Here is an 18061-nt window from a genome sequence, read left to right on the forward strand (position 1 = left end):
AAAATCAATTAAACACCAAAGTAGGCAGTAATGGAGGAAGTGAGGAACATAAAATATATATGACAGGCTGAGCACAGTGAGTCACACCTGTAGTCTCAGCACTTTGGGAGACTGAGGGGGAAGCATTGTTTGAAGCCAGGAGTTTGAGACCAGCCTGGACAACATAGTGAGACCCTTGTCTATACAAAAGAAAAAATTAGCCAGGGATAGTGGTGCAGGCCTATAGTTCCAACTGCTCAGGAGGCTGAAGTGGAAGGATTACTTGAGCCTAGGAGCTAGAGGATGCAGTGAGCTATGATGACACCACTGCACCCTACCCTAGGTGACAGAGCAGGACCCTATCTCTAAAAAAAAAAAAAAGACATATAAAAAACAGTGAAATGTTAGAAATAAGTCCTTCCTTATCAGTAATTATTTTAAATGTAAATGGATTAAACTTCAATTAAAAGGCAGAGACTGGCAGAATGGACTAAAAAAAATGGGATGCATTAATATGCTGCTTACAAGAGACTCACTTTAGATCTGAAGAAACAAAGAGGTTAAAAGTAAAACGGTAGAAAAGGTATTCTATGCAAACAGTAAGAAAAGAGAGCTGGGTGATTATCAGTTAACTATACTTTAAAATATTGTGACACAAAGAAAGACATTATATATTGTTAAGGGGTCAATCCATCAAGAAGATATAACAGTTATAATATATAAATATATACCTAACAATAGAACCCCACAGTATATGAGGCAAAAGCTGACAGCATTGAAGGGAGAAATAGACAGTTCTAAAATTATAATTGGAGAATTCACTACATCGCTTTCAATAATGGACAGAACAATGATACAAAAAATTAATAAGGAAATAGAGAACTTGAACAGCACTATAATTATGCCAAACAGACATGTTCTAAAAGCTCCACCTAATAACAGCAGATTACATGTTCTTCTCAAGTACACATGGTTCATTCTTTAGCATAGATCACATGGTAAGTCACAAAAAAGTCTCAATAAATTTAAAAAGATTGAAATCATACAAAAATACCTCTCCATAGAATAAAACTAGAAATCAATATCAGAAGTGAAATGGGAAAATTCACAAAACATGAATATTAAACAAGACATTCTTAAACAACCAAAGGGACAAGGAATAAATCATAGAAGACATTAGAAGATATTATGAGGCAAAGGAAAATAAAAACAACATACCCAGTGTTATGGGATTCAGCAAAAGCAGTGCTTAATGAGATTTTTATAGCTTAAATGTCTTCATTAAAAAATAAAGTCCTTAAATCAATAACCTAACTGTACACTTTAATGAACTGGAAAAAGAAGGGCAAATGAAACCCAAAGCTACTGAAGGAAGGAGATGATAAAGATTAGAGCTGACATAAATAAAATAAAAACAGGAAAAACAATAGAAAAAAATTAACAAACAAAAAGTTATTTCTTTGAGAAGATTAACAAAATTGACAAAACTTTAATTAGATTAACTATGAAGAAAAGTGAGATAATCAAGTTACTACAATCAGAAATGAAAGTGGGAACATTACTATTAACTTATTATTACAGATAATAAAAGGATTATAAGAGGATACTATGGACTACTCCCTTGGACTCCGTGGTAGTCTGTTAGTGGGAGATCCTTGTTGCTGTCCCTTCACCTCCTTCAGCCTTGCAGAACCTTACAAGTCCCTGTCATATGTCAGTGCATCTCCACGTTGGCTAGGCTGATGTCCAGATTGGCAGTTCCTGCTAGGATCTCTACTGCCTGCAACATGGCCTCTAGCCTGATGGCAAGGCCAAGAGACAAGACTATTGTGGGAGGAAATGACTCCTTCAATACCTTCTTCAGTGAGACAGGTGCTGCCAACCATGTGACTAGGTCAGTGTTTGTAGATGTTGAACCCAGAGTCATTGACAAAGTTCACACTGGCACCTACTGCCAGCTCTTCCACCCTGGGCAGCTCATCACAAGCAAGGAAGATGCTGCCTATAACTATACTTGAGGGCACTATTGCATAGCCAAGGGGATTATATTGATCTCATCTTGGACTGAATTTGCAAGCTGGTTGACTAGTGCACAGGTCTTCAGAACTTCTTGGTTTTTTACTGCTTTGGTGAGGGGACTTGTTCTGGGTTCACTTCTCTGCTGGTGGAATGTTCTTTCTGTTGATTATGTCAAGAAGTCCAAGTTGGAGTTCTCCACATACCCAACCCCCCATATTTCCACAGCTATAGTTGTATAACTCTATCTTCATCTCCCATACCACTCTGATTGTGCCTTCATGGTAGACAATGAGGCCATCTATGACATCTGTGGAGAAACCTCAATGTTGAATGCCCAACCTATACTAGCCTTAACTGCCTTATTAGCCAGATTTTGTCCTCCATCATTTCTTCCCTCAGATTTGATGGAGCCCTGAAAGTTAATCTGACAGAAGTCTAGACCAAAATGGTGCCCTGTCTTTGCATCCACTTTCCTCTGGCCACATATTCCCCCATCATCTCTGCTGAGAAAGCCTATCATGAACAGCTTGCTGTAGCAGAGATCACCAGTGCTTGCTTTTAGCCAGCCAACCAGATAGTGAAATGTGACTCTTGCCATGGTAAATACATGGCTTGCTGCCTGTTATACCATGGGGACATAGTCCCCAAATATGTCAATGCTGCCATCACCACCATCAAGACCAAGCCTACCATCCAGTTTGTGGATTGGCATCCCATTGGCTTTAAGGTTGGTATTAATTACCAGCCCCCCAATGAGGTACCTGGTGGAGACCTGGTCAAGTTATAGAGAGCTGTGTGCATGCTGAGCAATACCACAGCAGTTGCTGAGGCCTGGGCTTGCCTGGACCACAAGTTTGACCTGATGTATGATAAGCCTGCCAAAGCTAGGGAACTCATACATCTTGATTTCAAACTTACTGCAAAGCTATAGTCACCAAAACAATGTGGTACTGCCATTAAGTGTAGATATCAGAGTCCAAAAATAAACCCATACATCTGTTGCCAATTCATTTTCAACAAGGATGCAAAGGTGGTGATTCTGGCAGAGTGCCGTGTGACATGAGAGAGCCACAGGCTGCTTGAAATTTTTCAGAAGCACGAAGAGAGGTGTGGAGGCATTTTATAACTGAGTGAGCCATCTAGGTAGCTGGGAGAGTGAGGCGAAGGCCAGCCTTATATGCCAACAGGCAGTTGAGGAAAGCCCAGTGGGGGAATCCTACACACATCTTGCCATGGCCAAGAAGCAGCTCTGCAATTCCATGGAATTCCCACAGTAGGGACCAGATGGAGAACTGGTGTCCATTTGCCAGAGCCTCCACCTGGCACTGGCCATTCCCAGAGGACAGGCATCATTAGTGGGCAAAGCATCTATTGTGAACACCCACCTCTGCGCAGCACTGGCGTTAAGTCAATTGTAAGCAAACCACCTCTCCATCCCCAACCCATGGTATGTTTACAGTTAAGTGGTAGTCCTAGGGGTTTGGGGTAAGTCAATGTGATGGAAGGATCAGAAAAAATTTGCCATGTAGGGAGAGTAGATTGCTTGGAAATGGATCAGAGAATCCTCTACAACACCCCTCAATAGAGTCAATGTTCACAGTGGAGGTAAGTGGTACTGGCATTAAGTGTAGATATCAGAGTCCAAAAATAAACCCATACATCTGTTGCCAATTCATTTTCAACAAGGATGCAAATACGATTTAATGGGGAGGATGGTCTCTTCAACAAATGGTGCTGGGAAAATTAAATACCTATGGGCACAATAATTAAGTGTACTTTTATCTCACACTATATACAAAAATTAACTAAAAATGTACCAAAGAAAAAAAAAAACCAATGAAATCACATCATTGCAGCAACATGGAAACAGGTGCAGGACATTATCCTAAGTGAATTAATGTAGGAACAGAAAACCAAATACTGCATGATCTCACTTATAAGTAGGAGTTAGACATTGGGTACTCATGGCAACAATAGACACTCTGGACTACTGCGCTGGGGGAGGAAGGAAAGGGGGCAAGGATTGAAAAACTAATTGTTGGGTACTATGTTCAGTACCTGGGTGATGGCATCATTTATACCCCAAACTTCACAGTATCATGCAGTATACCCAGGTAACAAGCCTGCACATGTACCTCTTGGATCTAAAATAAAAGATAAATAAATAAATAAACAAATGCCCCTACTTTAGGCTTCTTTCACCCCAAAAAAGGACTAAAGAACTATATATATGAGTCAAAACTATAAAACTCTTAGAAGAAAAATTAGGGGAGGGGCTTCTTGAATTTGGACTGGGCAATGGTTTCTTTAAAATGATAGGAAAAGCACAGGCCTCAAAAGGAAAAATAAAGATGTTAGATTTCATAAAAATGAAAAGCCTTTGTGTATCAAGGGCCATTAAAAGGGTAAAAAGGCAAACCACAGAATAATAGAATATGTTTGCAAATCATATATCTGATTTAAAAAACTTGTGTACTATATATATTTAAAAACTATTACAACTGGACAATAAAAAGACAGCCCAATTAATCATGGGCAAAGGACTTGAATAGACATCTCCAAAGATAAACAATGGGCCAGCAAACAAATAAGATGATATTCAGTATCAATGAGCCAGCAAATAATAAGATGATATTCAGTCATCTGAGAAATGCAAATTAAAATAAAATTGGTCTTGGCCTGGTGCGTTGGCTCATGCAGTAAACTCAGCACTTTGGGAGGCTGAGGCAGGTGGATTACTTGTCAGTAGTTTGAGACCAGCCTGGCCAACATGGTGAAACCCCATCTCTACTAAAAATACAAAATTAGTCAGGCCTGGTAGTGCATGCCTGTAGTCCCAGCTACCTGGGAGACTGAGGCAGGAGAATCACTTGAACCCGGAGGCACAGGTTGCTTTTAGTGGCCCTTGACACACAAAAGCTTTTCATTTTTATGAAATCAGCATTATTCATAATAGCCAAAAGTTGAAACAATTCAAAGGTCTATTAACAGATGAATGGATAAACAAAATGTGGTATATTCACACAGTAGAATATAATTCATGAAAAGAAACAATGCTACAAAATGTATGAATCTTGAAAACATTATGCTAAGTGAAAAAAGCAAAACGCAAAGGGTCACATATTGTGTGATTCCATTTATATGAAAAATCCAGAAAAAGTAAATTCATAGAGACAAAAATGCAGATTAGTAGTTGCCAGTGACTGGGGCCAGGGAGGAATGGGGAATAACTGCTTAAAATGGGTATGAGGTTTCTGTTTGAAGTGATGAAAAATTCTGGAACTACACAGAGATGATAGGTGGATAGCATTGTGAATATACTTAGTGTCCCTGAATTGGATCTTTAAAACGGTTAAATGGCAAAACTTATGTGTATTTTGCCACACACACATAAAAGACAATGCCTATTTCTAGGGGTGAGGAAGAGCATTTTTGGCAATAGCCACTATATATGGTCAGGATCTTGTAGTGTCAGAATTCCTCAAATGTAGTACAGACCCTGGTGTGCACAGTACTAACCTGAGTTGCTCTGCATTGCCCCTATGGGACTTAGGGAGATAGTGGAGCTGATGTTAATGTGAAGCTCATGATACCTATTATGCCATTAGTAATAAACAGTCTAAATCCATTCAGGCCCGCTGGCTTTTTGCTGATTGAATTTATGAATGTGCAGTGAACCAGCTAAGCAGCTTAGGGACTGCTTGACAGCTTGACACCCCCATGTCAAAAATATTGGTATGTTTATTAATATCTCTTGAATTCATAGAATTATTTCCATCTCTACCCCTCTACCTTTGCCCAGGCCTCCATCATCTGTCCCTTGGACAGTGCAGCAGGATAAGGTTGATTCCTTGTCTCCAGCCTTGATTCCCTCCAGCCATTCATCACACAGCTGTCTGAGTGATGTTTTAAAACACACAGATATTCACAGTACTTCTCTCCTTTGATGCTCACCATCCCTCAGCCTACAAAGTTCTGAATGACTGGGCCCATGTCTACCAGCCTCTTCTCTTGCTTTGTCTCCTTCTCCATATCTGGGACAATTTGGCCATCGAAAAAGATAATGATGATAATGAAATTCAATACACTGATTTCTTAACAATCCATGAATCCATACTGATATGCAGAAAGACAGAGAGAAAGACAGAGAAACAGAGAGACAGAAAGTGAGACAGTGAGAGAAAGGCAGATGGGGCTGGGGAGAGGAGGAAAGTTCCTCATTATAGATAGGGAAACCTGAAACATGGAGAAGAAATAGAAAGTCACTATTTTTTAACCTTTATTAACTCAGACAAAACTTATGCATAAAAAGTTGTTTGGCTCTATCTATCTATCTATCTATCTATCTATCTATCTATCTATCTATCTCTCTATCCATCTATCCATCTATAAGCAAATGCAGACTTTATACCATATAAAAAATTAACACTAAATCAATCAAAGAACTGAATGTGAGAGCTACAACTATAAAACTCTTAGAAAAAAACATAAGGAAAACTTCATGACATACGAGTTGGCAGTAATTTTTTGGATATGATGCCAAAAGCACAGGCAGTGAAAGAAAAAATAGATAAACTGGACTTGATAAAATAAAAAATTTTTGCTCACCAAAGGACACTATCAACAGAGTAAAAAGGACATCAACAGAATGGGAGAAGATATTTACAAATCATATATCTGATAGGGATTAATATTCAGAAGATATAAAGAACTCCTGCAACTCAACAACAAAAGAAACCAAAGAACCAATTGAAAAAGGTGCAGCAAACTTGAATAGACATTTCCCCGAAGATGATATATAAGTGGCCAGTAAGCACATGAAAAGATGTTCAACATAATTAATCACTAGAGAAATGCAAATAAAAACCACCATAAGATACCACTTCACATCCATTAGGATAGCTATTATTACTATTAGTTTAAATAATACAATATATTTATTATTATTATTTTTTTCTTGAGATGAAGTCTTGCTCTGTCACCCAGGCTGGAGTGCAGTGGTGCTATCTCAGCTCATTGCAACCTCCACCTCTCAGGTTCAAGTAATTCTCCTGCCTCAGCCTCCCAAGTAGTTGGGACTACAGGCGTGTGTCACCATGCCTGGCTAATTTTTGTATTTCTTTTAGTAGAGACGGGGTTTCACCATGTTGGCCAGGCTGGTCTTGAACTCCTGACCTCAAGTAATCCGCCTGACTTGGCCTCCCAAAGTGCTAGGATTACAGGCTTGAGCCACTGCACCTGGTCTATTTTTTTTTTAAATAGAGATGGAATTTTGCCATGTTGCTCAGGTCTTGAACTCCTGGCCTCAAGTGATCTGCCTGCCTTGACCTCCCAAAGTGCTGGGATTACAGGTGTGAGACATTGCACCCAGCTGGGGTAGCTATTATTATTATTTTTTAAATCCCCAGAAAATAACAAATGTTGGTGAGAATGTGAAGAAATTGGAACCCTTGTGCATTGCTGGTGGGTATGTGAAATGGTGCAGCCACTGTGGAAAATGGTATCACAGTTCTTCAAAAAATTATATATAGAATTATCATGTGGCTCAGTAATTCCACTTTTTGGTATCAGCTTGAAATAACTGAAAAGACTCAAACAGATATTTGTACATGCACGTTCATGACAGCATTATTCACAAAAGCATTCAGAGGAATGGATAAACAAAATGTGGTACATACGTACAATGGAAATTCAGCCTTAAAAAGAAAGGACGTTTTGATACATGCTACAACATGGATGAACCTTAAGGACATTATGCTACATGAAATAAGCCAGTTACAAAAGGACAATATTGTATAGTTCTACTTATGGAGGTACCTAGAATAGGGAAATTTAAAAAGACCGAAAGTAGAATGGTTGTTGCCTGAGGCTGCGGGGAGGGGAAAATGGGGAGTTAAGAGTTTAATGTGTACAGAGTTTCAGTTTGGGAAGATGAAAAAGTTCTGAAGATGGATGGAGGTGATAGTTGCACAACAATGTAAATTTATTTAATGCCATTAAACTGTATACTTAAAAGTGATTTAAAATGGTAAATTTTTAAGTTATGTATATTTTACCACAATAAAATGAATGTAATTAAAAGAAAAGCAAATATGGGAACATGATATCAATTAATGACACTAGAGAAGGGTACAATGGGTGTTCAAAATTTCTCTTGTAGGGAGAAAATTTTCAAAATAAAAAGCTGGGGATAAGACGATCTGGGTGGGTCTGGCCAGAAATAATAAGAGCAGGATTCTCAGCTCTACTTTTTTGGCCACTGTGCTTCTGCAGTGGGACTGAAAAAGAAGTACTGATGTGTGGCAGATAAGTAACTTGACATCCCATACTCTGTATATTATTCTGCTCTTTTCTCATGTAACTGTACAGTTATCATACTTCAAGGCATAAAATTATCCTTTTCTCTGAGGAGGGGACAATTTTTAGGCACCAGCAGGGAATACAAACCAAAGGAAAAGAAAACAAAACAGTAAGAGAAAAAAAGCAAGAGAGGGAGAGAAATTCTTGGCTTCTCTGGGAAGGAGCTAAGGTTGTGAGTTGAAGACAATGGGGACTGAAGAAAATATGAACAGGAAGGATGGCTTTCCCTGTATGGCCTGCCCAGATGCCCTTACAAACAACTAACCACAGAAAAAGAAAAACAGCCAGAAACGAAGGCCCCCTCCTCAAGGGAGTGAACACAGTGAAGAGAGAATTTGTAGATAAAGAAGAGAAAATAACTCCAAAGGAGAAACAATCACTTTCCTCTTTCATCCCTTTTGGGCAAAGGTCCAAAGGTGAGAGCAGAGCATAAAGGGGAGCAGAGTAAAGTTTGAAACTGGATACCCAGACATTTCTTGCACCATTACCAGGAAGAAAGCTGAGATGGTGATTCTGGCAGAGTGCCGTGTGACATGAGAGAGCCACAGGCTGCTTGAAATTTTGCAGAAGCACCAAGAGTGGTATGGAGGCATTTTATAACTGAGTGACTTATGTAGGTAGCTGGGAGAGTGAGGCGAAGGCCAGCCTTATATGCCAACAGGCAGTTGAGGAAAGCCCAGTGGGGGAATCCTACACACATCTTGCCACGGCCAAGAAGCAGCTCTGCAATTCCATGGAATTCCCACAGTAGGGACCTGATGAAGAACTGGTGTCCACTTGCCAGAGCCTCCACCTGGCACTGGCCATTCCCAGAGGACAGGCATCATTAGTGGGCAAAGCATCTATGGGGAACACTCATCTCTGTGCAGCACTGGCGTTAAGCCAATTGTAAGCAAACCACCTCTGCATGCCCAACCCACTGTATGTTCACAGTGGTGGTAAGTGGTAGTCCTGGGGATCTGAGGTAAGTATATGTGATGGAAGGATCAGAAAAAATTTGCCATGTAGGGAGAGAAGATTGCTTAGAAATGGATCAGAGAATCCTCTACAACAGCCCTCAATAGAGTCCTGACTATGATGTCAAGGAGGACATGGAATCTTCCCTTCAACATATCAAATGATGGATTTCCCTTAAAAATGCTTCAACCTGTCCTTCCCTAGTGCAACAGATACCCTGAGACCCTCTTTGTTGCTGCTCTGTACTGTGAGCCCCTCTTGGTTTTTACCTTGTCTTTTCAGGAGAATCTTGGCATAGTCTGGGTCATGAACACTGAAGAACATCGTAAAGGGTCCAACCCACAAGGGAACGGCACATGCATATTTTTCCATCAGCTTATGATACACCTCAAACTCCTTTACTGGGTAAAACTGTCATAAGATAAGTCATGACTGGTTAGTAAAGGTTGTCACCCTAGGAGGACCCCTTTCCCTCAGATGGACCATGTGCTAATTTGAGGGTCTGTGGACACCACCCCATCAGACAGGTTCACATCTGCTGAAGGCAAGTTTTCTTCTCCATGTGTCTCCAGCACCTCCATGGAATCTTCCTGGCACAAGGCAAGTGCTCAGGACCTGTTGCTGAGTGATTGGTCTTCTCACTCCAGCGTCAACTTTGGAGATTTAAGTTCAAATCCCAATCTGACACTTATTCATTATCTAGGTTATCAGGGCCATGATTTCCTCACGTGTATAATAGGAAGACCAAATGTATTTCACAAAGCTGCCGTGAAAATTAAGTGAAATTATAAACATAAAATTCCTGGCACAAGGTAAACACTTAGTAACCACTGATTCCCTACCTCATCTTTGCTCTGGATATGCCCACTCATGCTTTATCTGCCTCCAAAGCAGCGAAGTCTCACATGCCTTTTACTCCTTTGTGGTTGCTGCTCATCTTTCAACTTTCCTTTCTAATGTGCTAAATGTTTTCCTATTTCCAGCTTCATTAGAAGCTGTAGCATCTTTGTATAGTTCCTGTTAACAATTGGCTTGGTCTATTTCTCTGTAGAACACCCAGAGTCCTGAGAGTAGTAAAGACCTTGGCCTTGAATCAGGAGACCAGGGTTCAAGTTTCATTTCTGTCATTTATGAGGTGGGTAGCACAGGAAAGTTGCATCTCTATTTTAGGCTTCAGTTTTCTTATCTGTAAAATAGGAATAACAATATCCTTCCTCCCCATATAGTAGAATTTTTGTAAAAATCACAATGAGATTGGTGTGAAAGCATTTTGCATATTACATAATGCCCCACCAGTCTGTACTGGTTTTTTTTTAATACCTCATCTTTCCGTCCCTTAACCTCCCCAACTAATTTTCTCCTCTTACCTCCTTGTGGCCATAGAACCAGTGGGCAGGGGGTGCAGGAAACAGGTGCAGGGCTCTGATCATCCATCTCCTCCTCTGGTACAACCTGATTACCTGAAACAGCAGCAGAGACATGCAGAGGAGGATCAGCAGCAAGAAGGGGTGAGCCATGAGTTCCTGAAGCCAAGAGGGCTCCATTCTTCTCAGAGGTCCTGAGCTCTGGAAAGCCTGAGAGAACTGGGCCAGGGAGAATGCAGGTCTCTCATAAACCCAAAGGAGATGCCCCCTGGGCAACACTGGGCTTTCAAAATGCCATATTCAGGGAGGGGACATAAGGAAGAGGAAGCCTAATTAAGTCTGCAGGGTGAAAACTGCTGAGATGTTGGCCAGCAGACCTGGATTCCAGAAGAACTAGATTTTCAGATAGGAGCCATGTGCATGACAGCTCACACCCATATGAAAGCTTTGCTGCATTGCTGTCCCCTTCCAGAATCTAAAAGTTCCCATCTAGTCATCCTTTGTAGCACCTCTATACATTCTTGTAAAAAATCTCCCCCTTTCTCATTCTCTGTTCTTTTTTGTTTATGTTTCTGATAGAATTTATCTTTCTAGAGAAGTTTCAGGTTCACAGAAAAATTAAGCAGAAAGTTTGGGGAGTTCCCATATATCACCCCTCCCTTCCAGCTTCCCTGATTATCAAAATCCTCCACCAGAGTATAACACTTGTTACATTTAATGAACCTACAATGACACATTATCGTCACCCAAAATCTTAGGTATATACCTAAGTTTTTTTTTTTTTTTTCTGTTTTGAAAGGGGTTGAGTTCTTGATTTGATTCTCAGCTTGGTTGCTGCTGGTGTAAAGCAGAGCTACTTATTTGTGTATATTAATTTTGCATCCTGTAGGAGCTTTTTGGATGAGTCTTTAGGGTTTTCTAGGTATACGATCATGTCATCAGCAAACAGTGACAGTTTGACCTCCTTTTTACCGATTTGAATGCCCTTTATTGCTTCCTTTTGTCTGATTGCTCTGGCTAGGACTTCCAGTACTATGTTGAATAGAAGTGGTGAAAGTGGGCATCCTTCTCTTGTTCCAATTCTCAAGGAGAATGCTTTCTACTTTTCCCCTTTCAGTATAACGTTGGCTGTGGGTTTGTTGTATGTGGCTTTTATTACCTTAAGGTATGCCAATTTTGTTGATGAGAGTTTTAATCATAAAGGGATGCTGGATTTTGTTAAATGCTTTTTCTGCAGCTATTGAGATGATCATGTGGTTTTGTTTTTAATCCTGTTTATGTGGTGTATCACATTTATTGACTTGGGTATGTTAATCATCCCTGCATCCCACTTGATTATGGTGGATTATCTTTTTGATATGCTGTTGGATTCAGTTCACTAGTATTTGATTGAGGATTTTTGCATCTATGCTCATCAAAGATGTCGGTCTGTAGTTTTCTTTTTTTGTTATGTCATTCCCTGGTTTCAGTATTAGGATGAGACTGGCTTCACAGAGTGATTTAGGGAGGATGCTCTCTTTTGCTATCTTGTGGAATAGTGTCTATAGATTTCGTACCACTTCTTCTTTGAATGTGTGATAGAATTCAACTGTAAATCCATCTGGTCCTGGACTTTTTTTTGTTGGCATTAAAAAAAATTACAATTTCAATCTCACTGCTTGTTTTTGGTCTCTTTGGCGATTCTATATCTTCCTGGTTTAACCTAGGAGGGTGGTATATTTTCAGGAATTTATCCATCTCCTCTAGGTTTTCTAGTTTATGCATGTAAAGGCATTCATGGAAGTCTTGAATAATCTTTTGTATTTCTCTGGTATCAGTTTGTAATAGCTCCTCTTTCATTTCTAATTGAGGTTATTTGGATCTTCTCTCTTGTTTACTTGGTTAATCTCACTAATGGTTCATCAATTTTATTGATCTCTTCAAAGAACCAGGTTTTTCATTTCATTTATTTTTTGTATTTTTTTGTTTCAATTTCATTTAGTTCTGCTCTGATCTTTGTTATTTCTTTTCTTCTGCTGGGTTTGAGTTTTGATTGTTCTTTCTCCAGTTCTGTGAGGTGTGACCTTAGATTGTCTATTTTTGCTCTTTCAGACTTTTTGATATAGGCATTTAATGCTATAAACTTTCCTCCTAGCACTGCTTTTGCTGTATCTTAGGGTTTTTGATAGGTTGTGTCACTATTACTGTTCAGTTTAAAGAATTTTTAAATTTCCATCTTGATTTCATTGTTGACCCCAAAATTATTCAGGAGTAGGTTATTTATTTTCCATGTATTTTCATGATTTTGAGGGTTCCTTTTGGAGTTGATTTCCAATTTTTTTTTCCATTGTGGTTTGAGAGAGTACTTGATATAATTTTGATTTTCTTAAATTTACTGAGACTTGTTTTGTGGCCTATCATATGGTTTATCTTGGAGAATGTTCCATGTACAGATGAATAGAATGTATATTCTGCAGTTGTAGGGTAGAATGTTCATTAATATCTGTTAAGTCCATTTGTTGTAGGGTACAGTTTAGGTCCATTGTTTCTGTGTTGATTTTCTCTCTTGATGACCGGTCTAGTGCTGTCTGTGGAGTATTAAAGTCCCCCACTATTATTGTGTTGTTGTTTATCGCAGAGTAATTGTTTTATAAATTTGGGAGTTTCAGTGTTAGGTGCATATATATTTAGAATTGCAGTATTTTTCTGTTGCACTAGTCCTTTTATCATTATATAATGTCCCTTTTTGTCTTTTTAAACTGCTGTTGCATTAAAGTTGTTGTCTGGTATAAGAAAAGCTACTCCTGCTCACTTTTGGTGTCCATTTGTTTAGAATATCTTTTTCCACTTACCTTAAGTTCATGTCAGTCCTTATGTGTTAGGTGAGTCTCCTGAAGACAGCAGAAATTTGGTTGGTAATTTCTTATCTATTCTGCTGTTCTGTTTCTTTTAAGTAGAGCATTTGGGCCATTTACACTCAATATTAGTATTGATATGTGAGGTACTATTCTACTCATCATGCTATTTGTTGCCTGAATACCTTGTTTTTTTTTTTTTTCATTGAGTTATTGTTATGTAGATCCTGTGAGATTTATGCTTTAAGGAGGTTCTATTTTTGTGTATTTTGAGAATTTGTTTCAAGATTTAGAGCTTTGAGCAGTTCTTTTAGTGCTGGCTTGGTAGTAGTTAATTCTCTCAGCATTTGTTTGTCTGGAAAAGACTATCTTTCCTTCATTGATGAAGGTTAGTTTCACTGGATACAAAATTCTTGGCTGACCATTGTTTTGTTTAAGGAGGCTAAAAATAGGACCCTAGGCTGGGCACTGTGGCTCACTTCTGTAATCTTAGCACTTGGGGAAGCTGAGGTGGGTGGATCACGAGGTCAGGAGATCAAGACCATCCTGGCCAACATGGTGAAACCCCAACTCTACTAAAAATAGAAAAATCAGCCAGGTGTGGTGGTGTGCCCTGTAGTCCCAGCTACTCAGGAGGCTGAGGCAGGAGAATCACTTGAACCCAGGAGGCAGAGGTTGCAGAAAAAAAAAAGGACCCAAATCCCTTCTAGCTTGTAGGGTTTCTGCTGAGAAATCTGCTGTTAATCTGATAGGTTTTTCTTGACAGGTTACCTGACACTTTTGCCTCACAGTTCTTAAGATTCTTTCCTTCATCTTCACTTCAGATAACCTGATGGCTATGTGCCTAGGTGATGAACTTTTTGTGTTGAATTTCCCAGGTGTTCTTTGAGCTTCTTTTATTTGGATGTCTAGATCTCTAGCAAGGCCAAGGAAGTTTTTCTTGATTATTCCCTCAAATATGTTTTCCAAATTTTAGATTTCTCTTTTTCCTTGGGAACACCAATTATTCTTAGTTTTGGACATATAACGTAGTCCCAAATTTTTGGAGGCTTTGTTTATTTTTAAAAATTATTTTGCTTTGTCTTTGATGGATAGGGTTAATTTGAAAGACTTGTCTTTGAGCTGTTAAGGCCTTGCTTCTGCTTGTTTGATTTTATTGCTGAGACTTTCCAGTGTATTTTGCACTTCTCTAAGTGTGTGTTCAGTTTCCAGAAGTTGTGATTGTTTTTTATTTGTGCAATCTATTTCACTGAAGAATTTATCTTTCATATCCTGTATCATGTTTTTGATTTCTTTAAGTTGGACTTCACCTTTCTCTGGTGCCTCCTTGATTAGCTTAACAATCAACCTTCTGAATACTTTTTCTGGCAATTCAGAGACTTTGTCTTAGTTTGGATCCATTGCTGGTAAGCTGATATGATCTCTTGGGGGTGTGAAAGAACCTTGTTTTGTCATATTACCAGAATTGTTTTTTCTGGTTCCTTCTTATTTTGATAGACTATGTCAGAGGGAAGATCTGGGATTCAAGGGCTGCTGTTCAGATTCTTTTGTCCCAAGGGGTGCTCCCTTGATGTGATGTTCTCCCCCTTCCCCTAGGAGTGGGGCTTCCTGAGAGCCAAACTGTAGTGATTATTTTTGCTCTTCTGGGTCTAGCCACCCAGCAGAGCTACGAGGCTCTAGGCTGCTACTGGGGAGTGTCTGTAAAGAGTCTTATGATGTGATCCATCTTCAGGTCTCTTAGCCATGGATACCAGTGCCTGCTCCAGTGGAGGTAGCAGGGGGGTGAGGTGGACTCTGTGAGGGTCCTTGGTTGTGTTTTTGTTTAGTGCACTGGTTTTGTGTTGGTTGGCCTCCAGCCAGGAAATGGAACTTTCAAGAGTGCATCAGCTGTGGTCCTATAGGAAGGATGCAAACTTGCTGTAGAGACACCTGGTTATGTATTCAGGTTTCTCAGGTGGTGGGCAGGGCCATAGCACTCCCAAGTGATTATGACCTTTGTCTTTGGCTACCAGGGTGGGTACAGAAAGACCACCAGGTGGGGTCAGGGTAGGCATGTTTAAGCTCAGCCTTTCCTTGGGCGGGGCTTGCTGCAGCTGTTGTGGGGGATGGGGGTGTAGTTCCCAGTCCAATGGAGCTATATTCCCAGGGGTATTATGGCTGTCTCTGGTAAGTCATACAGGTCACCAGGGAAGTGGGGGAAAGCCAGTAGTCAGAGGCCTCACCCTGTTCCCACACAGCCTGGAGACCTAAAGGCCAGTCTCACTCCTACTGTGCCCTCCCCAGCTGCAATGTCTATTTCCAGGCAGCCAGTGACCAGGGCTGAGAACTTGCTCCAGACCACGAACTTCCTCATTGAGAAAGGAAGCAGAATCACAGTTTTTGGCCTCTCAGGGAACCTGCAGCAGTAATCCAGTTTCTTCAAAGGGTCTGTAGATTCTCTTAGCTTTCCTGGTGTGTTCCTGCAGTGGTTCTTGGAGTAAAAGTTCATGATGTGAGTCTTCACACACTGTTCTGTCCAAGTGGGAGCTGCAAGCTAGTTCTGCTTGCTATCTGTCATCTTCAAACTATGTCTTCCTCTTGCCTGATTGTTTTGGCCAGGACTTCCAATACTATGTTGAATAGGAGTGTCTTGTGATGGTTTTCAAGGGGAATGCTTCCATCATTTCCCCATTCATTATGATGTTAATATGGGTTTGTCATAGATGGCTCTTATTATTTTGAGGAATGTTCCTCAATACATAGTTTATTTAGAGTTTTTAACATGAAGTGACGTCCAATTTTATCAAAATCCTTTTCTGCATCTATTGAGATAATTAAGTGACTTTTATACTTAGTTCTGCTTATGTGATGATCCACATTTATTGATTTGTGTATGTTGAACAAACCTTGCACCCTAGGGATGAAGCCTACTTGAGCATCATGGATTAGATTTTTTATGTGCTGCTGAAATTGGTTTGCAAGTATTTTGTTGAAGATTTTTGCATCAATGTTCATCAAGAATATTGGTCTGAAATTTTCTTTTTTTGATGTGTCTCTGCCAGGTTTTGGTATCAGGATGATGCTGGTCTTATAGAATGAGCTAGAGCAGAGTCCCTCCTTCTCAATTATTTGGAATAGTTTCAGTAGGAATGCTACCAGTTCTTCTTTGTACATCTGGTAGAATATGGCTATGAATTAATCTGGTTCTGGGCTTCTTTGGGATGGCAGACTATTTATTACTCATTCAATTTTGAAGCTCATTATTGGTCTGTTTAGGGATTTGATTTCTTCCTGGTTCAGTCTAGGGAGGGTGTATGTGTCCAGAAATTTATTCTGCTCTTCTAGATTTTCTAGTTTGTGTGCATAGAGGTGTTCATCGTAGTTTTTGATGGTTATCTTTATTTCTGTGGGGTCAGTGGTAGCATCCTCTTTGTTATTTCTAATTGTGTCTATTTGGATCTTCTCTCTTTACTTCTCTATTAGTGTGGCTAATGCCCTATATATCTTATTATGTTTTTCAGAAAGCAAACATTGAATAGTTTTCTGTGTTTTGATTTCTTTCAGCTCAGCTCTGATTTTGGTTATTTCTTGTCTTCTGCTAGCTTTGGAGTTGATTTGCTCTTGCTTCTGTAATTCTTTCAGTTGTGGTGTTAGATTGGTAATTTGAGATCTTTTTACCTTTTTGATGTGGGCATTTAATGCTATGAATTTACCTCTTAACACTGTTAGCTCTGTCCCAGAGATTCTGATATGTTGTACCTTTGCTCTTAGTAGTTTCAAAGAACTTCTTGATTTCTTCCTTAACTTCATTGTTTACTCAGAAGTCATTCAGGAACATGTTGTTTAATTTCTATGTAATTATATGGTTTTGAATGATTGCTTTAATCTTGACTTCTATTTTTATTGCACTTTGCTCTGACAGTGTGTTTGGTATGATTTTGGTTCTTTTGCATTTGCTGAGAATTGTTTTATGTTCTATTATGTGGCTGATTTAAAAGTATGTGTCATATGGCAATGAGAAGAATATATATTCTGCTGTTTTGGGATAGAGAGTCCTGTAGAGGTCTATCAGAACTATTTAGTCCTGTTGAGTTCAGGTTCTGAATATTTTTGTGAATTTTCTGCCTTGATAATCTGTCTAATACTGACAGTGGAGTGTTGAAGTCTGCCACTATTATTGTGTGTGAGTCTAAGTCTCTTTGTAGTCTCTAAGAACTTGCTTTATGAATCCAGTTGCTCCTGTATTAGGTGAATATATATTTAGGATAGCTAGGTCTTCTTGTTGAATAGAACCCTTTACCTTGATGTAATGCCCTTCTTTATTTTTTTGATCTTTGTTAGTTTAAAGTCTGTTTTGTCTGAAATTAGGATTGCAGTCCCTGCTTTTAATTTCCGTTTGCTAGGTAGATTTTCCTTCATCCCTTTATTTTGAACCTATGAGTCTCATTATGTGTGAGATGGGTGTTTTGAAGACAGCATACCATTGGGTCTTACTCTTTTATCCAGCTTGCCACTCTGCCTTTTAAGTGGGACATTTAGCCCATTTACATTCAATAATCTATTAATTTT

The 18061-nt window shown here is 39.4% G+C and overlaps 1 protein-coding gene and 1 pseudogene across 1 annotated transcript in view; one reads left to right on the forward strand and one right to left on the reverse strand.

Moving 5' to 3' along the window:
- The window catches only part of LOC100444727 (cytochrome P450 4Z1), a 49755-nt gene extending 38837 nt beyond the window's left edge, over positions 1 to 10918 (reverse strand). The window contains exons 1-2 of the mRNA XM_024237248.2: positions 10683 to 10918; positions 9585 to 9726 (exon numbers count right to left, since the gene is read on the reverse strand). Coding sequence (XP_024093016.2) covers positions 9585 to 9726; positions 10683 to 10859 — 319 coding nt within the window. The 5' untranslated portion in view covers positions 10860 to 10918. The remainder of the gene's footprint in view (positions 1 to 9584; positions 9727 to 10682) is intronic.
- On the forward strand, positions 1510 to 3871 carry LOC103889179 (tubulin alpha-1C chain-like; annotated as a pseudogene).
- Positions 10919 to 18061: the final 7143 nt, after the last annotated feature.

Source organism: Pongo abelii, chromosome 1 (assembly GCF_028885655.2).
Source record: "Pongo abelii isolate AG06213 chromosome 1, NHGRI_mPonAbe1-v2.0_pri, whole genome shotgun sequence".
NCBI lineage: Eukaryota > Metazoa > Chordata > Mammalia > Primates > Hominidae > Pongo > Pongo abelii.